At 56.2% G+C, this 24,116-nt stretch overlaps 2 protein-coding genes across 3 annotated transcripts; both read left to right on the forward strand.

The window, feature by feature from the left end:
* Positions 1 to 879: 879 nt before the first annotated feature.
* On the forward strand, positions 880 to 16,138 carry Slc27a1 (solute carrier family 27 member 1). The gene is made up of 13 exons (XM_050127695.1): positions 880 to 1,068; positions 2,504 to 2,671; positions 8,890 to 9,284; positions 9,394 to 9,555; positions 9,628 to 9,697; positions 10,218 to 10,309; positions 10,375 to 10,484; positions 12,415 to 12,624; positions 12,764 to 12,890; positions 12,977 to 13,114; positions 13,186 to 13,350; positions 13,643 to 13,789; positions 15,040 to 16,138. The coding sequence occupies exons 2-13, from the start codon at positions 2,505 to 2,507 to the stop codon at positions 15,195 to 15,197; spliced, it is 1,941 nt and encodes a 646-aa protein (XP_049983652.1). The 5' UTR covers positions 880 to 1,068; position 2,504; the 3' UTR covers positions 15,198 to 16,138.
* Positions 16,139 to 17,672: 1,534 nt separating this feature from the next.
* Positions 17,673 to 23,575, forward strand: Pgls (6-phosphogluconolactonase). Of its 2 annotated transcripts, XM_050127696.1 has the most exons (5): positions 19,152 to 19,789; positions 21,272 to 21,379; positions 21,792 to 21,893; positions 22,174 to 22,314; positions 23,319 to 23,575. In XM_050127696.1, exons 1-5 carry the CDS (start codon positions 19,247 to 19,249, stop codon positions 23,451 to 23,453), a joined length of 1,029 nt encoding a protein of 342 aa, XP_049983653.1. In that variant the 5' UTR covers positions 19,152 to 19,246; the 3' UTR covers positions 23,454 to 23,575. The 2 variants fall into 2 exon arrangements, with proteins under 2 accessions (XP_049983654.1, XP_049983653.1); XM_050127697.1 differs by lacking the exon at positions 21,792 to 21,893 and having other exon boundaries at positions 17,673 to 19,789.
* Positions 23,576 to 24,116: the final 541 nt, after the last annotated feature.

The raw sequence follows: 24,116 nt of genomic DNA on the forward strand, positions 1-24,116 counted from the left end.
AACCTCAAAGCCTCCTTCCTCACTCTCCCTAACACCAGAATTAGAGGCAAGCCACCAGCCTTTATTTTTATTTATTTTTCTTATTTGTTTGTTTGCCCATCTATCCATCCATCCATCTATCTATCTATCCATCCATCTATCATCTGTCTGTCTGTCTATCTATCTATCTATTCATCCATCCATCTATCTGTCTGTCTATCTATCTATCAGGTGTGTTACTATGTGGGGAAGTCAGAAAATAGCTGTTGGGAGTTCTCTTCCGCCTTGTGCTTCCCGAGGACCAAACTCACCAGCCTGTTCTCAGCCTTTCAGATTTTAGGGCTGAAGACTGGGGAGCAGGTGTGGGGATTCGATGAGGGTCAAGAGTCAGATGCTTACACTCAGTGCTCTACAGAGTAGAAGAAGAAGACAAGGAGGGGAGAAGAGGAAGGGGGAGGGAGGCGTGGGATGGTGAGAGGAGGAAGTGGGACAAAGGGCACAGGAGATGTTCCAGGAATATGGAAACAGGAGGAGGCCAAGAGAAAGGAGGGCAGGCAGCAGGGCTGAATCCCAGACCTAAGCTGGTGGGCCCGGGGCAGCACTCTGGGACTTTACCTGTAAAATAGGGTGACAGGGATAGAGGGAGAGGTGGCAGCTCTAGAGACTTGTCAGTGTTGACCCCTGGCTCCGTGGGCCAGTGTTCGGGATCTTCAACAGCCCCCCTCCATCCCATACCCACCCACCTCCCTGAGACCAATGGCAGCTGCAAGCGGGGGTGGGGCCGCGCCTGCCCAGCCTTGGCCTTTGAATGGCTCTGGAAGCCGTCCGGCTGGCTTTCTCCCAAGGAGAGCTGGGGAAGGTCGGCCAAGCGGGGCAGAAAACAAGTAAACCCGCAGGGTGGGCAGGGGGCGTGGGAGGGAGGGACAGACCAGAGGCACGTAGGGCCCCTTGCTGTGAGAAGCGTCCAGGGCGCTGCCAAGGGCTCATCCTGCGAAGAACTCTGAAGTTCCCTGTCCTGGCCTCCTGTGGTAGCTTCAGTGAGAACCCGCGAGGGAGCAGCGAGGCCCGGGGGTCTGCAAGCCTGAGCAGGTCAGCCTGACAGCAGGACGGGGGTACCCCAGCGAGAAGGTGGCGCCTCTGGATGAGAGCTTAGGACTTTGGGGTGCAAACAGGGCTCGAGGGGAGCTCCTGCACCTGGGGAGTAATAAGGGATCCTGGGGTGCAACAGAGCTTCAAGGGGATCTGTGTCAAAAAAAGATGGGGACCGGACGTGTGCTTGACACGCCCTGGGATTCTGGGGTGTGACTTGTTAAGTTTCGCAGAGGTAGGTAGAATTGAGATGTGGAGTCTCCTATCTCCTAGACTGAGGCCTCTGTAGCCCCCAGGAAATGAATTTCGACTCTCGGGGAACCTGGAATACGGAGAAGCCTCGGGGCTTGGATCTAAAACAAGCTGGATCAAGTAGGCTCCAGCACCGGCAGGTCCTGGGCGGGAGCTGGGGCCTGAGGCTCCGGGGAAGGGATCGACGAAACCAGCTTTGTTGATGCGCACAGGAGCCACGCCCCCTAGAGCCTTGGCCCCGCCCTCAGCACCTGCGTGTTTTCCTCGCCGCAGGGACGAGCCCCCCTCCCCCCCACTTTGTTTCCGTGGAAATTTGTAGGTAGCTTGGGCAGGCCGCTCTAGCTTGCGAGTCTCGTTGGCTACAGGCTATCTGGCCCACGCGTCCTCTCTATGGTCCAGGCCTCCGGAAGGGGGTCGGCCTGTGCGGAGCGGGGTGAGGGGCTGGGAGCGTTAGGTGGCAGGGAAGAGGGGTTCGGGGCGGAGCTAGGCGCTGGGTGGTCCGCACTGACCCGACTTTCCCGTGAGCCGCGGCTGACAAGGCTTGGCGGCGGCGCGGGTCCCGAATGTCACTAAGCGAGGGGCTCTGGGCGCCTGTGGGCGGGGCCGTAGCCTTTGCTGGGCGGGGTCACAGGACGCTGTAGGGGCGGGGCCTGCCTCAGGGTGGGTGCGTTCGGGACTGTGGGCGGGACCGTAGACCTCACCTGTAGGAGGGACGTGGGGCAGAGCACGCGAGCGACGTGGAGGCGGAGCCAAGGCCTCCTCTGGAGGAGGAGCCTCGATCAGGTTGCCGGGCTTTGATTTGAGGCTCTCACTTGTGGGCGGAAATAGTCATAAGATGGGGGTGTGGTCTACTGGTGAGGGGCGGAGCCTGGCGGTGTTGGTGTCCAGGCACGTGGTCAAGGCTTGGGGCGGGGTAGAAATTCTGGGGCTGGGGGGGGGGGGAGGATCGGATGGCAATGATTGACAGCGAGGTGTCCAATCCCAGACCTTGAGGCGGGTTGGGTTAAGGCTACCCTGGACCCCGACTCAAGCAGTGGGGACCCGGCCTGGTTCTTAGTCAAAGCGTTCCGGTTTCGGCGACAGCCTGAGGGAACGCAGTGTCATCAAGGACTGGGACGCTGCCTGGGCGGGGCCGGGGCCAGGCTGGGGGCGGGGTCCGCGGCCTCAGCTGTGTGCTTCGCAGGATGCGGGCTCCGGGAGCGGGGACGGCCTCGCTGGCCTCGCTGGCGCTCCTCTGGCTGCTGGGGCTTCCGTGGACCTGGAGCGCGGCGGCGGCGTTCGGTGTGTACGTGGGAGGCGGCGGCTGGCGCTTCCTGCGTATTGTCTGCAAGACGGCGAGGCGGGACCTCTTGTAAGTAGATGGGGCCATTGGAATGCATGTCCTTCGGCGAGCCGGAGTCTTACAAGGTGGTGTTAGGGTCCCCGTGTGGCCCAGCGTTGCTTTTATATCTGGGACGGTGCCCGAGAGTGGAGTGACAGATTGCAATGCTCTGCCGGGTCCTGCAGGAGACAGACGGGAGTTGTGGAGAGAATTGAGTAGAGTACATGATTGGGACTTGGAGAGGTGTTAGGTGGCCACCGTGAGAGCCTGGGTAATTGGTAGATGTTGAGAGAATTGGGGGTTCCGGTGGCGCGATGAAGACTGAGACCTCTAGGGGTGACCTATGTCCAGATTCTTGAAATGAACAGGTTTGGGGTGAAGGAACGTCTTGGGGAGTCTAAAGGACTATGTGATCAAAAGGGTCTCTAAGGAGTGTTGGCCTCTCCGGGGAGATCTCTGTGAAACCTTGAGCATCGTTCCGGGCCTGTGGGATGGTCACTGTATGTACCAGGGGATCTCTGGGGGGAGGTCTTGGGGGAGTTATGGTGTACAGGAACCTGGAGGCTTCTAGGATTCTCACAGGGTTTTGTTGAGGGGAGCTGGAGATCGTTGTAGGGTGACCTCAGTATTGCTGGGATGCAGAGTCTCAAGTGAACCTTGAGGAGCCATCTGAGCACCTTCACAGGCCGCCTTCAGGAGCAGACTGAGTATGTGAGGAAGCAGGTTTTCGGGGACAACAGGATGGTGTGGAATGATGGGCCCTCACAAGTCGACTGGCTGGAGCTGCAGCTTTTCCAGACCGTGGTTCTTGCCTGCTGTCTGCCTCCTGGACTTTCTTTCTGTTTTTCTTCTCAAAGTAGTGGAGAAACTTCATTCGAAGCAAATTAGTGTGGAATCAGAGAAGACATTGTACTGTGTGACAGCAGGCATATGAGTGAGGGCACTCAGGGCTTTGTTTTTGGAGATGGAATCTCAAGTAGTCCAGGCTGGCCTTGAACTCTCCATAGAGCCAAGGATGACTTTGAAGTCCTGGTCCTCTGCCTTTCGTTCCCCAGTGCTGGGAATGTAGCAAGGGCTTTGTGCACACCGAGCAAGCGTTGCCACTCAGCCCAGACCACAGTCCTTGCTTTACTTTTTGAGAGGGTTCTTATGGAATCCAGCTTCTCATATTTCTTCTTTCTTTTCATTTTCTCCCCCCCCCCTCCCCACCCTCTGTCTTTCTTTCTTGCCCAGGCAGCCCTGGAACTCAAGATCCTTCTGAACCAGCCTCTGGAGTAGCGGGGTGACAGGCAGGTGGTTATCTTAGGAATAAGTGGAGGGGACTGGGGGGGATGGCTCAGCACTCAGAAGCACTTGCAGAAGACCTGAGTTTGGTTTACCACCTGCACCTCCAGTTCCAGGTGATCTACTGCCATCTTCTGGCTCTGCAAGCTCCGCCCCCATGTGTGCACATATAAACACGCAAGTCTTCAAGCACACACATGGGAAATAAAATCAGTACTTCACTTTTTAAATGCACCCAGTGTCACACAGGAAGCCATGGACAGGTGCAGGCAGGGTGACTCCAAATCTGGCTGGCCATTGAACAGCTTTTGCTTTTAGAATTACCTTTTCTTCTTTTTTGGGTGTTGATGTTTGTTTTTTTTTTTTTAGATTTTATTTATCATATGTGCATTGGTGTTTTGCCTGCATGTATGTCTGTGTGAGGGTGTTGGATCCTTTGGTACTGGAGTTACATCCAGTTATTTCTGAGCTGCCCTGTGGGTGCTGGGAATTGAACTCAGGTCCTCTGGAAGAGCAGCTAGTGCTCTCAACTATTGAGCCATCTCTCCAGCCCTCTTTGTCTTTGTTTTCATGTTTTTGAAACTGGGTCTTATTGGAACCCAGGTTGGCCTGAAGCTTCGCATCTCCTGGCCTTGGACATTCCCTGCCCAGCTCTGTCCGCACCTGCTGTCCCGGAGCACCTGCCATACCCTGCTGGGGTCTCCCAAGGGGCCTGCTCTTTTCTGCTGGCTGAGTCCTAGGGCTCTGGATCAAAGAAGCTAAGGCCAAGAGAGGCCCTGGGAAGGGCCAGGCTGGACAGAGTTGTCTTTGTGCTCAGTGTGGGGGTGGCTTGGGCAGCTGCCAGCCTGAGTGCCGGGGCATGTGGTAGGGACAAAACACCGGATCCCTGCCTGCCGGCGTGGGCCCGCTGGTGGGAGAGGCAAGCTGGAGGGAAGGGCCCTGACAGGCCTACCATGCTGCTGGAACCCGGCCTGCCTCTGCCTCACAGGCCCACCAGCTGTGGCCTGGTCCCATTTCAACTTTTGGAAGAATAGCTTCCTGCTGCCCTAGCCCTGTGTCCTCAACTTACACAACCACCGTGTTCAGGGGTCCTGCGCAGTTAGTAGACACCAGGATCTGACCACACTTTGGGTGGTCCACTTCTCTCATCTCTGATTTGGATCCGTAAGCAGCACGCTTTCTCGAGGTGCATGCATTGAGCACCTGCTGTGTGCAGCACAGCATCTGTGCCAGTGCAGGCTCGTGGAGGACCCTGAGGGAGCTTTGTTCAGTTCTGAGCCGTTCTGCCCTTCGCTTGCTGTGTGACCTCTCAGAGGTGGCAGCTTATCCATCGAATCCCAGTGTGTTGTGACAGTCCTTTGAGTGTAGCTGTAGACAGCACAGTGCTCGGTGTATGCTAGGTGTGTAATGGATGCTGGGGCCGAGCGTCTGCCCGGGACACCCATTTTAATTTCCTGGTGGTGGCATTTGGTTTTCTTAGTCACTCTGTTTATAACCAAACTGTGTCCACTACTCTGTTCATTCTGGTCCTGAGCATGGTCCAGGAGTCACCCAGGACCGTTGTTGAGGGGTCTGCATCCATAACAGCCTGGAAGACACAGCTTTGAGCCCGAGCTGTCAGGCTGTAACTGTGGAATGACCGTGGAGAGCCAACTTTTAAAATTACTATTTAAGTGTTTTGTTTTATTGGATAAGTATGAGTGTTTCTCTCTCTCCCCCTCCCCCTCTCTGAGACCCCTCCCCTCTCTCTCCCCTCCCCCTCCCTCTCTCTTCCTCTCTCTCTTTCCCCTCTCCCTCTCTCTCTCACACACATGCATACACGCGTGTGCGCACGCTGTGTGTCCCTAATAGTGTTCACAGAGGCTGTAAGAAAGTGTCAGATCTCTTGGAACTGGAGTTACAGATGTTGTGAGCCAGCATGTGGGTTCTGTGTACCCCTGAGCTGTCCCCCAGATCCCAATTTCATTTTTGAGTCAGCATCTTGCTGTGTAGTGCAGGCGGGTCTAGACGCCCTGGTCCCCTCTGTCCCTGAGTGTTGGGATGGCAGGTGTGTGCCATTTACCAAGCTCAACACATACCGTGTGTTCCTCTTTGTACTTGCCTTATGACGATGTGCTGGGCCATGCTGAGCCTAGCTCCCAGGGCAACCACCACATCTGGCAGCTTGTCTGCAGTAAATACCACAGCATCTTAAAGAGCGTGTCTGGGGCTGCCTCCTGGCACATGGTTACCACACAGGAGCCCACTGTGACAGGAATGCTGGTGCACAGTGCTGAGCAGGAGCCCGAAGCGGGGCGGGCTCATTTAACCTCTTCTGGGTGGGTAGAGTGGATGCATAGTAGCTCAAGAGGATTGCCCTCATGCCTGATGACCTGAGTTCAGTCCCCAGGACCCTCAAGGTGGAGGGGAAAACAGGCCCCCAAGTCCTCCTCTGATCATGCACACAGTGAGTGAGTGCGTTGGTGGAACTTTTAAAAAAAATGAAGACTTCACATTCTCTTGGCTTTGCAAGCTTCGTCGAGGAACGATGATCCTGGACTCACGGGGTGATCTGTGTGTGTCCAGTCACATGACCTCTGAATGACCAGGGCGGCGCGTGTCATGACGAGTCAGATCAGTAGGAACACTGGTTGTTTTACATTTATTTTGTGTGGGGGCCCATGTGAGTGCACATGTGCATGCGTGGAAGTCAGAGGATATGCACACGCCTTTAATCCCAGCACTCGGTAGGCAGAGGCAGGCGGATCTCTGCAGGTTCAAGGCCAGCCTGGTCTTCATAGCAAGTTCTAGGCCAGCAAGGGCTACACATTGGAACACTGTCTGATTTTTTTCTTAAAGATTTTTTTAAATTATTTATTTATTAAGCCTGCAGGCCAGAAGAGGGCACCAGATCTCATTACAGATGGTTGTGAGCCACCATGTGGTTGCTGGGAATTGAACTCAGGACCTTCGGAAGAGCAGGCAATGCTCTTAACCACTGAGCCATCTCGCCAGCCCCTTTCTTAAAGATTTTTAAACATTATATTAACATTTTTAAGGCAAGAGTTTTGAGGAGACCCCTGTCCTGTAGCCCAGGCTAGCCTCATAATCACTGGGTAGACTTGAGCTCATGAGCTCCTGCCTTAATGATAACTGGCTCCCTCAGAGGTGACCTTTATCTGTTCCCAGGGCTCCTCCTATTGTACCTTGGCATAGCCCCCAAGCCTGTCTTGAGCACTGATGACCCTGGGGCACAGGTGGCTTGGGAACAGCCATGCCCAGGCACTGGTACTCCTGCCTCTGTGGGACTCCTTGTGGCAGATGCTGAACCAGGAGAGCTGGGCCTTGGGCCTCTGGTCATCTCCTCAGATCCTGTCCGAACTTCTCTTCTCCACCCTTCACCTCTTCTTTGTTTAATTTCAGCTTTTACTTAATCTGCTTAGGTTATTTTTTTTATGTGCATAGATGTTTTTGTCTGCATGCATGTGTACCTTGTGTCTGCAGAAGGCAGGAGAGAGGGCTTGGGATGGGGACTGGAACTGCGGATGGTGTGAGCAGCCGTGTGCTGGACTCAAATGCAGGTTCTCTGCAAGAGCAGCCAGTGCTCTAACCACCAAGTAAACTCTACTTTCCAGCTCTGTTTTTTGTTTGTTTGTTTGTTTAAACTTTTGAGACAGAATCACACTCTAGAGCAGTGGTTGGCCTTACTCTTCCATCCCCCTGCGTCAGACCCCTGAATGCTAGGACGCCACTCTGCCTGACTTGTTGCCTCCTGTGTCTCCAGGGAGACAAACAAGGGCAGGATGAGAAACGAGTCTGCAGTCCATGGTTGTGGAAGGTCCTGGGTGCCAAGGAAGAGACGCCAAGGCAGGGGTCCTGGAGTGTTTGAGCCTAGCGCAGCTGAACCAAGACCTGAGGGGAGCATGGCTGCTGCAGCCTGCAGGGAAGGTGCTGGGGAGGAAGGTGCTGGGCGGGGTCAGGGAGCCCTGTTTATTTTTCTGCAGTGATCAGGTGGTGAGTGGGAAGGGGATGGCCCAGGGCATTTTTCTTTGTCCCTTGTGAGCCTCACCCAGGCACAGAAGAGGTGCTGGACATCCAGGGAGGAATGAAAGCCTGAGGCTGACCTAGCACGCCCCGTCTCCATCTCTAGTCACATAAACCAGGCACAGTGGCACAGACCTTCGAGCCTTTGCACCAGCTGTGTGGAGGCCACTGTCCCTCCTCTGACCACTGGGAAGAGCCCTCATTTTTATTCCTGTCACTGCCCAGTGCTCTCTCTGTGTGGTGATCACCCTGGAGTCAGCAGCCCGAGGGCGTGATGGACAGATGAGAGAGGCCATGAAGGATGAGAGGGGATGAGAGGAGGATGAATGAAGGAAGCTGCTGTGATTCTGTAGCCTGAGGCAGGGTTGCCATGAGTTCAAGGCTAGCCTGGGCTAGGAAGGAGCTGTCAAGGGGGAGTCTCATCTTGGCTAGCCTGTGGTCACTGTCTCTGGGTTCTGTGTCCTGTAGTGATGGGGATAGGGAACTCAAGGGACACCCCAGAAAGAGGAACAAGGCCAGGCCTGTCAACCCAGTGCCTCCAGATGCTGAGGCCAGCATGCAAGCTCCAGGCTGAACGGCAGTTAGCCAGACCCTAACACAAAAGAAGAAAGTGTGCTGGGGCGTGGCTGAGGGGTGGAATCCCTACCTAGAGTTCCTGTGAAGGCCTGGACCCTGGTAGTAGGATTGCTTGCTCAGTATGTATGTTGACCTGGGTTCAACCGCAACATTACAGAGAACAAAGGAGAATCTGACCCTGATGCTTAGGCCGTCAAGGAAGACTACGTGGTGACTAACACATGGTAGACACGCTGGCTTTTCCTGGAAGGCTGGTAATCTGAGTTATCAGCCATTAAAGGACTAAGCATACTGGACCCCCAACTGTTGTGGGGTCCCTGAGCTCGAGCCGGTTCTGGGCAGTGACTTTGTCCCCTTCCCTGCAGTGGCCTCTCAGTTCTGATACGTGTGCGCCTGGAGCTGTGGCGACACCGGCGTGCAGGAGACACAATCCCACGCATCTTCCAGGCCGTGGCCCGGCGGCAACCAGAGCGCCTGGCGCTGGTGGATGCCAGCAGCGGCGTGTGCTGGACCTTTGCACAGCTGGACACCTACTCCAATGCCGTGGCTAACCTGTTCCACCAGCTGGGCTTCACGCAAGGCGATGTGGTGGCCGTGTTCCTAGAGGGCCGGCCTGAGTTCGTGGGGTTATGGCTGGGCCTGGCCAAGGCTGGTGTGGTGGCCGCACTGCTCAATGTCAACCTAAGGAGAGAACCTCTGGCTTTCTGCCTGGGTACATCAGCTGCCAAGGCCCTCATTTATGGCGGGGAGATGGCAGCAGGTGAGGCCTGGTGGATACCAGGAGGGTGAGGACCTAGGGATCTTAGGCTTAGGGAGACACTGGCCAGGAATTGCTTCATAACTGTGACCCTGAGCCTGTGTTGCCACAGCGGTGGCGGAGGTGAGCGAGCAGCTGGGGAAGAGCCTCCTCAAATTTTGCTCCGGAGACCTGGAGCCCGAGAGCCTCCTGCCCGACACGCAGCTCCTGGACCCCATGATCGCAGAGGCGAGCACCACACCCCTGGCACAAGCCCCCGGCAAGGGAATGGATGGTAAGTGGAGGGGCCTGCCATCTGTCCCTCTGTCCTCCGCTGACCACTGACCAACACCTGCTTCTCCTGCAGAGCGACTGTTTTATATCTATACTTCGGGAACCACGGGGCTTCCTAAGGCGGCCATTGTGGTGCACAGTAGGTGAGCAGGGTCCCAGCACCCACTGCTCCCCAGCTCCTCTCTTCCTTTCTCCCTCTGACTGAGCTCCACCCATCTCCTGCTCAGCCTCCAGTGGCTCCTAACTCCCCATCCCACCTCCCGCCCTTCCCCACACCCTGGCCCTGCACCCTTGAAGGTTTTTGGTTTTGGAGACAGGATATTTATATTTATTTGTTTGTTTGTTTGTTTGTTTGTTTTTCGAGACCTGGTTTCTCTGTGGCTTTGGAGCCTGTCCTGGAACTAGCTCTGTAGACCAGGCTGGCCTCGAACTCACAGAGATCCGCCTGCCTCTGCCTCCCGAGTGCTGGGATTAAAGGAGTGCACTACCACCACCCGGCAAGATAGGATTTTTCTGTGTAGACCAGTTCCCTTTGGCACTCACTGAGAGGCGTCAAGGCTCTGTCCTCTCTGTCCCCCACCTCTTCCTCTAGCCCATCGAGGGAGGTCCTTTAAGGCTTGGGACCTTCCTAAGGGGCTCTGGGTCACCTTGCCTCTCACACAGGTACTACCGCATTGCAGCCTTCGGCCACCACTCCTACAGCATGCGTCCAGCTGACGTGCTCTACGACTGCCTGCCGCTCTACCACTCCGCAGGTACGCATGTGCCCCGGGGCGCGGGTGGGACCCTGCATGGACCCTCACAGCCACCCTCCCTCTAGGGAACATCATGGGTGTGGGGCAGTGCGTCATCTATGGGCTGACCGTGGTGCTGCGGAAGAAGTTCTCTGCCAGCCGCTTCTGGGATGACTGTGTCAAGTACAACTGCACGGTAGGTCCCGCCTCCTCCCCAGGCCCTGCCCATCATCTCTGTGGGGCCCCCCCGTACCTCGTGCCTCGGGGCTCCAGGGCAAGCCTCCTGTCCTGCACTGGTCAGGATGCAGAGACCGGATCTGGGCTCTGAACCTGCGTTCAGCGCACGCCCTTCCTGCTCTGGCTCCACCTCATGGTGCTGATCTGTTCTCTCAGACACCACCTCTAGATCCTACCCCTGGCTCAAGCCGCTGCTTGCTTAGCCAATTCCACTCAGTCGGCCAGGCCCTGCCTCTCACTTAGGCCCCATCCACTCAACCAAACCAAGGTGCATCCTTCCTGCCAGATCTTGCCACTCCTCTGAACCAGATGTACCTGGCCGACCCCTTGTCCCTTCTGACCAAGTCCCCACCCCTTGCAAGGCCACACTAATTCTAGGCAGGCTGTGTCTCACCTGAGCAAGCCTACTTCTCCCATTCAGGCTGCACTCTGTAAATTAGGCGGTCTCATCTAGCCTCAGCTACTCAGCCCACTTGCCCACCTTGATGGTGGAGTCTGTCTAGGAGAGGAAAGGGAGCCAGCCTGTGTCCCTGGAACACTTTTAAAGGCTTTCTGTGTGAATTATTTGGAGTCTTGGACCAGCATCACCAAAGGGGCATCACCAAAGGATGAAGGGGCACAGGGTGAGGGGCAGCGGGGTGAGGGGCAGCGGGGTGAGGGGCGAAGGGGTGAAGGGCAGCAGGGGGAGGGGTGAAAGGGTTAGGGGGAGAAGGGCAGCAGGTGTGAGGGGCGAAGGGGCAGCGGGGGGGGGGCAGGAGGGCAGTGCACTGAAGCTGTGTCCAACAAAAGAGTAGAGACAGAGGCTGCTGGCCACGCTGCCTCAGGCCGTGGACAACACCTGCCGGGTAGGATTTCGCTTAGCTTCAGAGCCAGGCTCTTACTTGGCAGTCAGGACGGCCTGGACCCATGGTCCTTCTACCTGAGTTTCCTGAGCGAGGCTGGACCAGCAGGCGTGTGGCTGGCTGGCTGGCTGCATTGGCCTGGTGGAGTTTGGAGGCTTTAGGCGGGATTTTACTGAGTTGAAAGAGACCAAAACCCAGAGCTGGAGTCTAAGATTGTTCCAGGACAGGTGTGAGTTCACAGAAATGGAAAAACAGAGTGTGCGCTTCAGGCAGGGTGACCTAGGGGAGCTCTCCCCCACTCTGCCCCATCCTCTTTAGAAACAGACTGACTCGTGTCCTTGCCGGCCTAGAACTTGAAATGAGCCCAGTCTGTGCTCCCCTTTGGTCCTAGGATGCTGTATGCAGCCCTCCCTCCCCCTTTCCCTTTCCAGCTGGAGAAAAGGAGGGGACACTGTCCCTGTCACTTCAGGGGAGAGAGCCCTCTTTCCAACCTCCCATTAAACGCTTCAGTGAGCTGGACACGGAGGCTAAAACCCGTGACCCCAGGTCAGAGACTACATCCCTGTCATCCTAGCATTTGGAAGACTAAGGCAGAGGATCAGGAGCTCCTGCATAGTCTGGGCTGCATAGACCCTGTCTCAAAGCACAAATTGGCGTGGGTGACAGCAACCATATCGCCCTGGCTTTTGTTTGTTTATTTTCAGGTCAGCCTGGGCTACATAGTAAGACTTTATATAAAGGAAAGAAAAACAATACAACGAGGGGGGAGGGGATAAAAAAGAATTTGAGGGTACCCAGGAGTTTACTGGAGGTGACACCCTTAATCTATAAGGCAATGGCAGGGGTACAGTGCAATGGGCCACAAAGCTGCCTGGGAAAAGGAGAGGCTCTAACAAGGTATGTCTTCAAGGTCCTTGGTCAGTCCGTCCATCCCCCACCCCACTGCACCTCCATTCCTAAGGGGCCTCTTCTGCAGGCCTTTCAGGCCAGGCCCATCTCCGAGCCCCGCTTCTGATTGGATGCGAACTGAGCCTCCTCCTCCCGCAGGTAGTGCAGTACATCGGTGAGATATGCCGCTATCTGTTGAGGCAGCCAATTCGCGACGTAGAGCGGCGGCACCGCGTGCGCCTGGCTGTGGGTAACGGGCTGCGGCCCGCCATCTGGGAGGAGTTCACACAGCGCTTCGGTGTGCGGCAGATCGGCGAGTTCTACGGTGCCACAGAGTGCAACTGCAGCATCGCCAACATGGACGGCAAGGTTCGCTGCTGTGGGGTGCGGGTCAGCACCCGCGAGTCTCCCTTGGCGAGTACCTTGGGTATGCCGCGTACGTGGGCTGCAGTACCGCCTTGCGCCGTTCACCTTCGTATCCACCCGCTCACCGTCGTATCCACCCCAGGTCGGGTCCTGTGGCTTTAACAGCCGCATCCTCACGCACGTGTACCCCATCCGCCTGGTCAAGGTGAATGAGGACACGATGGAGCCGCTGCGGGATGCCCAGGGCCTATGCATCCCATGCCAGCCTGGTGAGCCTGACCCCTGCCCGGTGCCTTGGGGAGCTGGGATCTGCACGGCTCCCACCCTGACTCAGCCTTAGTGTTACCCCTTCCAGGGGAGCCCGGCCTTCTCGTGGGTCAGATCAACCAGCAGGATCCTCTGCGACGCTTCGATGGCTACGTTAGCGACAGCGCCACCAGCAAGAAGATCGCCCACAGCGTATTCCGCAAGGGCGACAGCGCCTACCTCTCAGGTGCGGAGCCTTGTGACCCCGCTGGTTGGCTGGATGTGAAACCAGGTCCCACCTGCCCCTCTCCCCTGCAGGTGACGTGCTGGTAATGGACGAGCTGGGCTACATGTATTTCCGTGACCGCAGCGGGGACACCTTCCGCTGGCGCGGGGAGAACGTGTCCACCACAGAGGTGGAAGCTGTGCTGAGTCGCCTGCTGGGCCAGACAGACGTGGCCGTGTACGGGGTGGCTGTGCCAGGCAAGCTGGGGACACGGGGTGGTTGTGGGGTTAGGAGCCCCCAGGAGTCCATCCAGAAGGGACCCACAGGTACAGTATCCTTGGGTCATACACACTCTGGAGAAGTAGTTGCTGACTAGGTAGAGCACTGGATTGGGAGTCCATTCATATTGTTAACATTGGGTTTGGGGGATCCTTAAGATCCCTTATAAAATGGATATTGTAAGGACCAATGCTATCCCAGTTGGGAGGTCACAGAGTAGACTAGAACTCTCCAGGTAGATGGTGCTCTCAGCTGAACGTCCCTCTGCAGGAGTGGAGGGCAAAGCCGGCATGGCAGCCATCGCAGATCCCCACAGCCAGTTGGACCCTAACTCCATGTACCAGGAACTGCAGAAGGTTCTGGCGTCCTATGCCCGACCCATGTTCCTGCGTCTTCTGCCGCAGATGGATACCACAGGTACAGCCCCTGCCTAGGGAACCGGTTACTTTGTTCTAATTTAGACTCCTAGGCCCGGTGTGAATGAAGGGCCACAGCACCTGTCCTGGGGCGTGTCTTGTTTCCTTGATGGCTTTGTCTGGCACCCCTGTCATTGTCCCACCAGGGGTCCTCAGTTGTCGGGATCCGAGGTTCATCTTCTGCATTGTTGTGACAGCTAGGAAGCTGGAGGGCTGTGGGGACTGCACATCGTGGGGTTCTTTCTCTAGGAATTGTCTCTTTCCCTCCTCAGCCCCAGTCGGACAGCCCTTTCTTGTTCCTTTTATGCTTTTCATGTGGCGCTGAGGATCAAACCCAGGGCCCCAGGCCTGCTCGGCTAGAGTTCTGCCACTGTCTACACACCCGGTTCTTACATAAACGTCTGTTCTCTGGACTCAGCCTCTCAGGTCCTTGGATGGCAGATGTGTGCTATTCCACAAGCCTTGTGTGCTGCTGGCATGAGCCTCAGGCTCCTCCATGCTAGGCAGGTGCCCTGCCCGCTGAGCTGTCAGCGCTGCCCCAGAGAACTAAGTCCCAGCCCCGAGGTTCACCTTTCCTTTTTGTTTTTTTTTTCTTTTTCTTTTCTTTCTCTCTCTCTCTCTCTCTCTCTCTCTCTCTCTCTCTCTCTCTCTCTCTTCTTTATTTTTTTGAGACAGGTTTTCTCTGTAGCTCTGGAACCTGTCCTGGAATTAGCTCTTGTAGACCAGGCTGGCCTCGAACTCACAGAGATCCACCTGCCTCTGTCTCCCGAGTGCTGGGATTAAAGGTGTGCACCACTACCGCCCGGCTTTCTTTTCTCTTTTTTTCCACGTCAGACAGATAGTGGAGGTGCACTTTTCTTAGTAGACAGATACTCTGTTTTTTGATGGGTAGTTGCTCCTCCACATGACCCCAGTACTCAAGAGGTTGGGGTAGGAGGATCACCTTAAGTTTGATGCCAGCATGGACTTGCATCCAAAAAATAAGATCAACAATAAAAAAAAAACTCAAGATGGCATATTTGGATTTGGGGGTGCAGCTTCAGATACAGTGGTTCAGCTCAGCCTCAACAGCATGAAGTATCCCGAAATCTAGAGCAGACCTCATAACAAGCACAGCCGAGGGCCTGCCTCTGTTGCCTGAGCTGTCCAGTGGACAGCGGCCATGGAGAGTGTCCATTGCTGAAGGGAGTCCTTAGCAGAAGGCTGCTTCTGGTACCCAGCTCTGCTCACTCCTCTCCTCCTTCCCCCCAGGCACCTTCAAGATCCAGAAGACCCGGCTGCAGCGGGAAGGCTTTGACCCACGCCAGACATCAGACCGGCTCTTCTTCCTGGACATGAAGCAGGGCCGCTACCTGCCCCTGGACGAGGGAGTGCATGCCCGTATCTGTGCTGGAGACTTCTCACTCTAATGGCCCTGCGAGTGGAATGGGCCTGGACTCCTGAGCCCTGGGCACCACCTGACCAGCAGCTCTGGAGGGCATGAGAAACTGGAACCTGAGTGGCCAGGTGTCTCTTCCCCACATCCCACTGTGCATCCATCCGGCCTCCGCCTTTCTGTTTTTCTCCGTCTCTTCTCCCCACCCACCAGGAACCCAACAGACACATCCTGGCTGCTGTGTTCTGCACTGGGACCAGTGTCCAGTGGTCTAGACTGTAGCACCTACCTCCCTCACCATTGTGCCTTAGGAACCTGTCCTCAGCTCCCTGTGGAGCAGGTGGCCCATCCAGCTGACCCTCCCTGCTGAGGGTCTGTAGCTCAGTCCACGGTAGCTGGGCGACATTGGCACTCCCCCACTGACCCCCAGTCAACTGGAAATCTTATGTTTGTTTTGAGACAGTGTCTCACTGTTGAGGCCAATCAGGCCTCAAACCCGCCATCCTACTGCCTCTGCTAGTGAGTGCACCACCCTGCAGTCCAGTCTGAGAAGATAACATTTATGTACTATTGTCCCTAGGCCCCCACTTTCCCTCATGTCCTGGAAGCTTCCGGAACTGACTGACTACTTGGGTGTGACTAGTGATGGCCCTGACCCTAGCAAAGCTTGGGTGTCTTGTTTCACAGCAGGAGAGACCCAAGAAGACTGCTGTGGCGTTCTCTTGGGCAGACCTGGTGGCAGCCCTGGAAGTGCTTCCCTAGTGCAGACAGCCCAGACCCTGTTGCTTCTGGCTCCCACGTTCCCCATTGGGTCATCGGTGACTCAGCTCAGTCACCAAGCCAGGCTTCTGCCACATGATGGGTGTGAACAGCACAGCACCCACAAGCTGCCCGAGATCCTCCACACACAAATGTCATTTAAGAAATAAACATGCTGAGCCTTGTCACCTGCCAGAGCACAGCATCTCTGGTCTATCTCGACCTAGGTGCTTTCTGCAGGTCACACCCGAGCAAGCTGAGCAGGGCCCCACAGTGTCTGTCCTAGTTAGGGTTGCTGTGATGAGACCATGACCAAAGCAGCTTGGGGAGGAGAGGCAGAAACTCAAATGGGGCAGGAACTGATGCAGAGGCTGTGGAGGGGTGCTGCTTACTGGCTTGCTCCCCCTAGTTTATATTCAGCCTGCTTTTTTATAGAACCCAGTACCCCCTGCCCAGGGATGGCACCTCCCACATCAGCTAATCATCAGCCAATCTCTGGGGGCATTTTCTCAATTGAGGTCCCCTCCCCCAATGACTGGCTTGTGCCAAGTTGACACAAAAACTAGCCACCACAATCTTAAGAAAGTTAGAAAAAGTTGGGCATGTTGGTGCATGCCATTAATCCCAGTGCTCATGAGGCAGAAGCAGGCGGATCTCAGAGTTTGAAGCCAGCCTGGTCTACAGAGTGAGTTCCAGGACAGCCAGGGCTACACAGAGAGACTCTGTCTCAAAAGAGAAAACAAGAATGAGCATCACAAGTCTGATGGCTTGGTCCTGAGGCAGGACTGTGCAAGAGCAAAGGCTTATGTGGCTCAGTTCTGGAGACTGGAAGTACAAATACTTTTGCCACATTTTAGTTTCCAGATGCCCCATCTTTGAACACTGATGGGAGTAACTTCTCCATGTGCACATGTGTGTGTGTTACAGAGCTCATATAACAGTATCAGTTTTCTCTTTCCCTTGTGTGGTTCCTGGGGATGGAACTTAGGTTCAGGCTTGGTGGTAAGCATGTTTACTGGCTAAGGCATCTCAAAGGCCCCATCTCTTCTTAATATCAGCAGGGCTTCATGGGTTAAAATGCATGAATTAAGGGAAACCATTCTGACAGCAATAGGACCCTGGCCTCCAGGTCAGCATTTACAGACCAAGGGAGCTCCCAGAAGGTGTACCAAGCAGTCATTCAGTCTGTTTCTCTCCAGCTCCCGAGGATGCCCTATCCCTGGACCTTGGTGTCCCAGGGCAGGATGATGCATCTGTCTGTGGGTACCAGGAAGTACCAAGGTGGTGGAGGACAGGGCATGTGGGTAACGCAGCCTTCTGACCCCGAGCCCAGCCCTGGGGTGTGCACTGTTCCCTGTACATCTGACAAAGCAGCAGTGAAGTTGACAGCAGGCACAGCTAGCAAGAAAAGGGCCCAAGGGTGTGTGTGTTGTCTCAGTGCATGACACTGTTTGGACCTGTGTTCTAGAAGGAACATCCACTTCCAGCCAGCCAGGCTGCACAGTGAAGGGATAGGCAGTTGAGCAAGGACACGTGTCCTCAGCCCTTGGGAGACATTAGGGTGTAAAGTCCCTGGCAACCCTGATCCCACAATAACATCCCACTTTAAAGCAGCCAGAAGAAAACATGGACACCAATATTTTTTTAAAGCCTCAATTTTAAATTAGAAAAATAGCTAATTGCCCTTCCCACCTGAGAGGCACCCATTATTAACTCTCATGGAAGGACAGGCCTGTGAGCCAATCCACGGGATTCACACTGAGGGTTTCTTGGCACACTATCTCTTCCCTCCTCCTCCCCAGGAGATTTTCACAAAGCAGTACCCTGGCTAGGCTGTGCCCCCAGGCCCTCACTGGGGAATTCTTAAGCCCCTTCATCTTGCTTTTGAGCCATGTCTGGGTATTATCCAGGCTATTGTGGAACTAGACAATTCTCCTGGCACCACAGTGACGCTGGAAGACAGGAATCCTCTCAGCACTTGTGATGCTTTTATATGGGCATTCCATGCTGTCACCAGAACCGTGCAGCCGGTACAAACCCCTGTAAACACAAACTGATGTGTTCAGACATGCGGTTTGGAGTGAGTGTAGACACTTCAATTTGTCCACATCACTTCTGTGAATACCTGAGCTCAGGCTGTCTGGCTTTAGAGTGTCTTTACTTACTGAGCCATCTTGAACAATCTAAACCCCCTCAACCTCCATCAGGGCAGGCTCTCATTATATAGTCCTGGCTGGCCTGCAACTCACTATGTAGACTAGGCTGGCCTCGAATTCAGAGACCTGACAGCCTGTTTCCTTAGTGCTGGGATTAGAGGTGTGTGTCACCGCATCTGGCCTAAATATTTTTAAAATGTACTTACACACCAGGAGTGGAATTCATGCCTTTAGTCCCAGTACTCAGGAGGCAGAGGCAGGTGGATCTCTGCCAGTTCGTGGCCAGCCTGGTCTATATACCAAGTTCTAGGACAGCCAGGTCCACACTGAGAAATCTTGTCTTTGGAAACCAAACCAAAACGAAAAACATTTACTTGCAATGTTTCATGGAGTGTAACCTGCCACTTGTATTCTCACACTGGCACTCAGAAAGCGGTAGGTTTGAGTATGGGGTACACCCAAGTGGTCCAGCCTGGGCTCAGCATGCATGGGCCCCTGGAATGAGGTTTCCCGAGTTCAGCAGTGTTAGGCTCACACAGCACCAGGCACTCCTCTGGTTGCTAGGCTCAGTGCTTAAGAGCACTGATCGACTTCCCACCACCCACACTGAGGTCCACAGGTCAAACTCAGTCTGGGGTATCCCATGCCCTTTCCTGGCCTCTGCAAGCACGTGCTACAGTACACCCGTGTACACATAAAAAGTAAGTAAAAACAGAGGGGGAAATAGAGAAGGGTTATGTGGGTCTTCCTGGTGGAAGCAGCTGGGGTCACCTCCAATATTCACACCCTGGCTGATCTACTTGGGTCAATGATCTTAACAGTCTCAAAGGTTTCCGTATTTCCCAAAATAGAACGAGCAGCTGGGAGACACCTGTTCACGCGCACGAGTGGGGGCAGTTTCACATCCAAAAGCAACAGGATGTTCAGAACTGTCCTGCGGAGTTCTCTCTTCGGCGGGCAGCTGTGGGCTGAGGGCCACAAACCACAGCACCTGCTAGGTTTAACCAGAAAGGCGAGTCTGGCCAGGACCGGAAAGTAGGGAGGGCCGGACAGGTGCGCCGACGTCTGGGTATGTGGAATAGAATCCCACTCCTTAGCCCAACCTGGCGTCGAACTCACTCACAGCCAGCCTCCTGCCCTGGTCACCGAGTGCAGGTGCGACTCTGTGATGCAGAAGTTGGCCCACTCTGTGCAGCTGCACGCCAGTCACCGCGCACTCCGACCGGGGAAGGACAATCGGTGCCACCAAGGCGTGCCCCGCCCACCACCCCAGAGCCCGGAGTGCACTGGGGTTCCCGGAACAGCCGGCCCGGCCCGGGCGAGGCATCATCTGCGCATGCGCCCAGAGCCCAGGCTCAAAGCTCTGGGACCCAGGGTAGTTCGGCCATCGCGCAGGCGCACTGGCGGCTTCCCCGCTGCAGCCATGGCCGCGTCCGCGCCTGGTCTCATCTCGGTCTTCTCCAGCCCGCAAGAGTTGGGCGCGTCGCTGGCGCAGCTGGTAGCGCAGCGGGCCGCGAGCTGCCTGGAAGGGAACCGTGGCCGCTTCGCGCTCGGCCTGTCGGGCGGCAGCCTGGTCTCCATGCTGGCCCGGGATCTGCCCGCCGCCGTCGCTCCCGCCGGGCCCGACAGCTTCGCGCGCTGGACGCTCGGCTTCTGCGACGAGCGCCTCGTGCCCTTCGAGCACGCCGAGAGCACGTACGGCCTCTACCGGGTGAGCGTTGCGGGGACGCGCACTGCCCGGCTACGGCGGCCGTCGCGGGCCACGCGGAGCCGGTCCCGTCCGCTGAGGAAGTGCGGACTACGGGGGCCGCCGCGGGCCACGTCTAGCCGGCTCCGCCTGCTGAGGAAATGCCCAGGAGCTGCTTCAACGCCTACGCGCGGGCTACGGGTCGCCCTGGGTCTTGCGGAATGTGCAGTGACGTCCACCCAAGCCTGGCCTGAAGGGCCCCCGCCAGCCCGCATCTTCCAGAGGGCTGCGTCCCGGCTATGGGGCCTTGCAGGCCGTGGCTGTTGGTGCGCTCACCCTGCGTCTGGTGTCCAGGGTGTGTTGGGCCTCAGTTTCCTCATCTCTAACATGAGCAGCCTGGGATCTGACGGCCACCTGGCCCCTTATAGGGTTCAGAGCGCCCTGATTCACACACAGGGAAACTGAGGCATGGAAGACTGAGCTCTGAGCACCCCTGGGTGTCTGCCACTGCCCCCTTGGGGAGGATCGCCCACTGTCATTGACCTAGAGGCAGGGGCCACCACACTCACTTCAAGGTGGGGAAACAGACCAGAAGATGCAGGTCTCTCATTTAGGGCCTCAGTTTTGAAATGCATGACTTTGAACGCAGTGCCTGCCCAAGAACTTCATTGGATGGTGGGCTGTGGGTACTGAGCTCAAGGCTCAGTTGGTAGAGTGATTGTCTAAAATACACAGGGTCCTGGGTTCCATCTGAACGTCCTATAAACCAAGCACGATAGTGCACACCTGTACTCCCAGCACTGGGAGCTAGAGCCAGGAGGATGGAGGCCAGCCTATGCTAAATGAGCCCATTTTGATGCTACCCATGTAAGAAAGGATCGCTAAGTAGGTCCCTCTGTCTTTGATCAAGGCAACCCAGAGACACAGGATTTCACCAGCAGGCAGATGGAGTCTGTTGATTTGGTGTTAGGGTTCCGTAGGTGGTCCTGACACAATGAGGGTGTCTTGCCCGGAGGCTGCCTGGTCCAGCTCTGCCTTCCTGTTTCACACACCTTCCTGTGGCCTTCAGCCTGGAGCCTGTGCTCATCTCGTCCCCATTCAGGGCCCTTAGCGTCCTGAACTCTGGCTGGTACAGCATCACCACTCTCCCCATCTGCCTAGGGTACCTGGCGTTTTGCCATTCGCTGCAAGCCTCTACCTGCTCCACTAAGCTGGACATGGAGACACAGGCTAGGCGGTGCCCAGTTCTCCAAGGCCCTGGAAGTCAATGAGGACCGTCTTCCCAGGGGCCCACCAGGTGCCAGCTGCATGCTCGATGCAGCCAAGCTTGGTCCCTAAGATAGGGAGCCCCAGGCAGCCTGGGGAGTCAGCCAGGCGGTGGAGCAGAGCCCAGTGTGAGTGACACAGGGTTTCTAGCTTTAGACAAGCCCCTGTCTGGACAGTACTGTGCCAGGCACTTGATGCTGCTGTCGGGTCACTCGCTGACTGTCCCTTCCTCTTCCACAGACACACCTGCTCTCAAAGCTGCTCATCCCAGACAGCCAGGTCCTCACTGTCAATCCTGCCTTGCCCGTGGAGGACGCTGCAGAGGACTATGCCGGGAAGCTGAGGCAGGTGGGTCCCAGAACAGGTGGAGAAGCCGTAGAAGACTTGGGGACACAAGCTGTGGCTCTGAGGGGGTGACCAGTTGCAGGGAGACTCGGGCTGGGGTCTCACATCTTCAGACCCCAGGTTCCTGGTCATTGAAAGGGAAATTGAGTCTGGATCAAAATAGTGTGATAGCATGTCTGTGACCCAGCACTTGGGCTGAGGCAGGAGCCTGGCCAGATGTCAGACCAGCCTGAGGGTGACTCTCAACTCAAACACCACAGCCCTCATGCCATGCCAGAGCTGCCCAGTGCCAGGTGGTCACTTACTCTGTAGAGAATGTGATGCTCTTGCTGAGGAACCCAGACATGGAAACCTGGCTCCAGCTTCCTTCTGTGTGACCTCTGAGCCCTGCACACACCACCATCTTCCCCTTCAGGCCTTCCAAGGAGACACTGTCCCCGTGTTTGACCTGCTGATCCTGGGGGTGGGCCCTGACGGCCACACATGCTCGCTCTTCCCTGGTCATCCCCTCCTACAGGTGAGCATGGGGATTCTCTCCCAGCCCTGACCTGCTGAGCCTCAGACTCCTTGGACATGGTGGCAAATGCCTGTCATCCCAGCACTTGGGAAGGGGCACGAAGCTCGCAGTGAAGTTGAGGGCAGCCTGGGTCACAGAGTAAGAACTCAAAGGATTATCAAAGGAAGACCTGCCGACACTGTACACTTGGTGCCTGGGTGGGGTTGGCGAGTTCAGGTTCCGTCCACAGATACAGCGCAAGGGTAGGCATGACCTATCCCCATTGGCCTTCCTCCCCCAGGAGCAAGAGAAGATTGTGGCTCCCATCAGTGACTCCCCAAAACCACCACCGCAGAGGGTGACCCTGACGCTCCCTGTGCTGAATGCAGCCCAGAGTATCATCTTCGTGGCCACAGGGGAAGGCAAGGCAGCTGTGCTGAAGGTAAGGGGTGGGCACGGGAGGACACGGGGGATCACGGGGCTGACACGGGGGATCACGGGGCGGACACAGGGGATCATGGGGCAGACACGGGGGATCACGGGGCAGACACGGGGGATCATGGCGGTCACAGATGATCAGAGGGCAGTCATGGGAGGTCAGAAGGGCGGTCATGGGAGGTCAGAAGGGCAGTCATGGGAGGTCAGAAGGGCGGTCATGGGAGGTCAGAAGGGTGGTCACGGGATGGAATATGAGAGGGGAGTCTGCAGAGATGACAGGCCCTGCTCCCAAGTGACTGCTGGTGTGGCCATTTGTGTCTCTAGCCCCTTTTGGGGACAGGATGCCCAAGACTTGATGGCTGCTGGCCTAGCTCCAGGCTCAGTGAGGGACCCCGTACAAGGGAATAAGGTACAGGGTGATAGAGAGGGACACCAAACACATTTAAAATAATAATAATAATAATAAAGCCTGGGATGGAAAGGTGGCACATGGAGTGGTGAGGACCTGCTGCCCTTCCTGAAGACTCAGGTTCGATTCACAGCACCAATATGGCAGGTCACAACCACCTGTAGCGCTAGTCCAGGGGTTCAGGTGCCTTCTTCTGGCCTCTGGGGCACCAGGCATTCACATGGTGCACATACACGCAGGAAAAGCACCCACATACAAAAAGAAAAAAAAAGGGGGTAAGACGGCTTAGTGGGTAAATGGGCTTGCCACCAAACTTAAGTTCAGACTTTGAGTTCTCAGACAACCTGAGTTCAGTTCCCAGCACCACATGTTGTCCCCATACTGGGGAGGCAGAAAGAGGAGGACCATCCTTGCTACATAGCAAGTTCAAGGCCTGCCTGGGCTACATGACGCCCTGCCTCCTCCTAATAGAACAGCAAACAAACCTGTTCCACGGAGCTTTAGAACCCGCGGGTGCCTGTCCCTACATCCAAACAGATCCCAGTCCGCCCCCTCTGTCCGCGCTGGGGTCTGAGGTGGGTCCCGGGTCTCTCACACAGCGCATCCTGGAGGACAAAGACAGCTCGCTGCCCGCCACCATGGTGCAGCCGCGCACGGGCGCCCTCTGCTGGTTCCTGGACGAGGCGGCCGCACGATTGCTGTCGGTGCCCTTCGAGAAGCATTCCACGCTGTAGCGCGGGGTACACACGCGTGGGCACTTTGGGGCTGGCCCCCGGCCTCTGCCCCGGGCTTTCTGGAAAAGCCTCCAGGGGCCGCGGGAGCGAGCCAACTGAGAATTAAACGGAGCGTTCTGGAACTCTGGTCCCTGTGGTTTTTGGTGGCGGAGGGTGGGGCCAGGCAGTGCGCTGGGTGCGGCTGACAGCACATGGGGCCTCAGAGAAATGTGGAGTCTGGGCTTCTGGCCCCGCAGTGCACACATCAGAATGAAGAAAGGGTCGTTTTCAGTTCCAAGCGCAGGACTGGCTCACGGGTACCTCGTGGCTGCTTGTGTTCCAGCCGTGTGACCACTATGGTAGACGGGAGATAGGCTGAGGGAACATGCCAGGGTTCACCTGGCACCCCAGCCAGTGCCTCAGTCTCCCTGCAGGCCTGCTCAGAGCCTTGAGCTTCCCTTGATGATGCCGCAGAGTCACGTAACAACGAGAGAAGTATCTGAGGTGACTGTTGGGATGTCCCCTTAGACAGTTTCTCCCCACCTCCTCTTACAGAAGCAGAAATGTGGGCATAACGGCTGGAGCTTTAGCAGCCTCCGTGTGCATGAAATGGATGTGTACATCAATGGCCTGATGTGCCCTGAGCCCTCCCAGTCCTGGGGACCTAGTTGGGGAGGCTGGTGG

The sequence above is a fragment of the Alexandromys fortis genome, unplaced genomic scaffold (assembly GCF_014885135.2).
Source record: "Alexandromys fortis isolate MF-2015 unplaced genomic scaffold, M_Fortis_MF-2015_v1.1 scaffold_284, whole genome shotgun sequence".
NCBI lineage: Eukaryota > Metazoa > Chordata > Mammalia > Rodentia > Cricetidae > Alexandromys > Alexandromys fortis.

What these genes read in the sequence shown, in the direction of transcription:
- Slc27a1 (XM_050127695.1), top strand. Translation starts at nt 2,505, where the DNA reads ATGCGGGCTCCGGGAGCGGGGACGGCCTCGCTGGCCTCGCTGGCGCTC. An exon ending in CCCCGGCAAGGGAATGGATG is followed by an intron (nt 9,556 to 9,627) that starts GTAAGTGGAGGG and finishes CTTCTCCTGCAG; the next exon opens with AGCGACTGTTTTATATCTAT. An exon ending in TCGCCAACATGGACGGCAAG is followed by an intron (nt 12,625 to 12,763) that starts GTTCGCTGCTGT and finishes TATCCACCCCAG; the next exon opens with GTCGGGTCCTGTGGCTTTAA.
- Pgls (XM_050127696.1), top strand. Translation starts at nt 19,247, where the DNA reads ATGCAGAAGTTGGCCCACTCTGTGCAGCTGCACGCCAGTCACCGCGCA. An exon ending in CTGGTCATCCCCTCCTACAG is followed by an intron (nt 21,894 to 22,173) that starts GTGAGCATGGGG and finishes TTCCTCCCCCAG; the next exon opens with GAGCAAGAGAAGATTGTGGC. An exon ending in GCAAGGCAGCTGTGCTGAAG is followed by an intron (nt 22,315 to 23,318) that starts GTAAGGGGTGGG and finishes TCTCTCACACAG; the next exon opens with CGCATCCTGGAGGACAAAGA.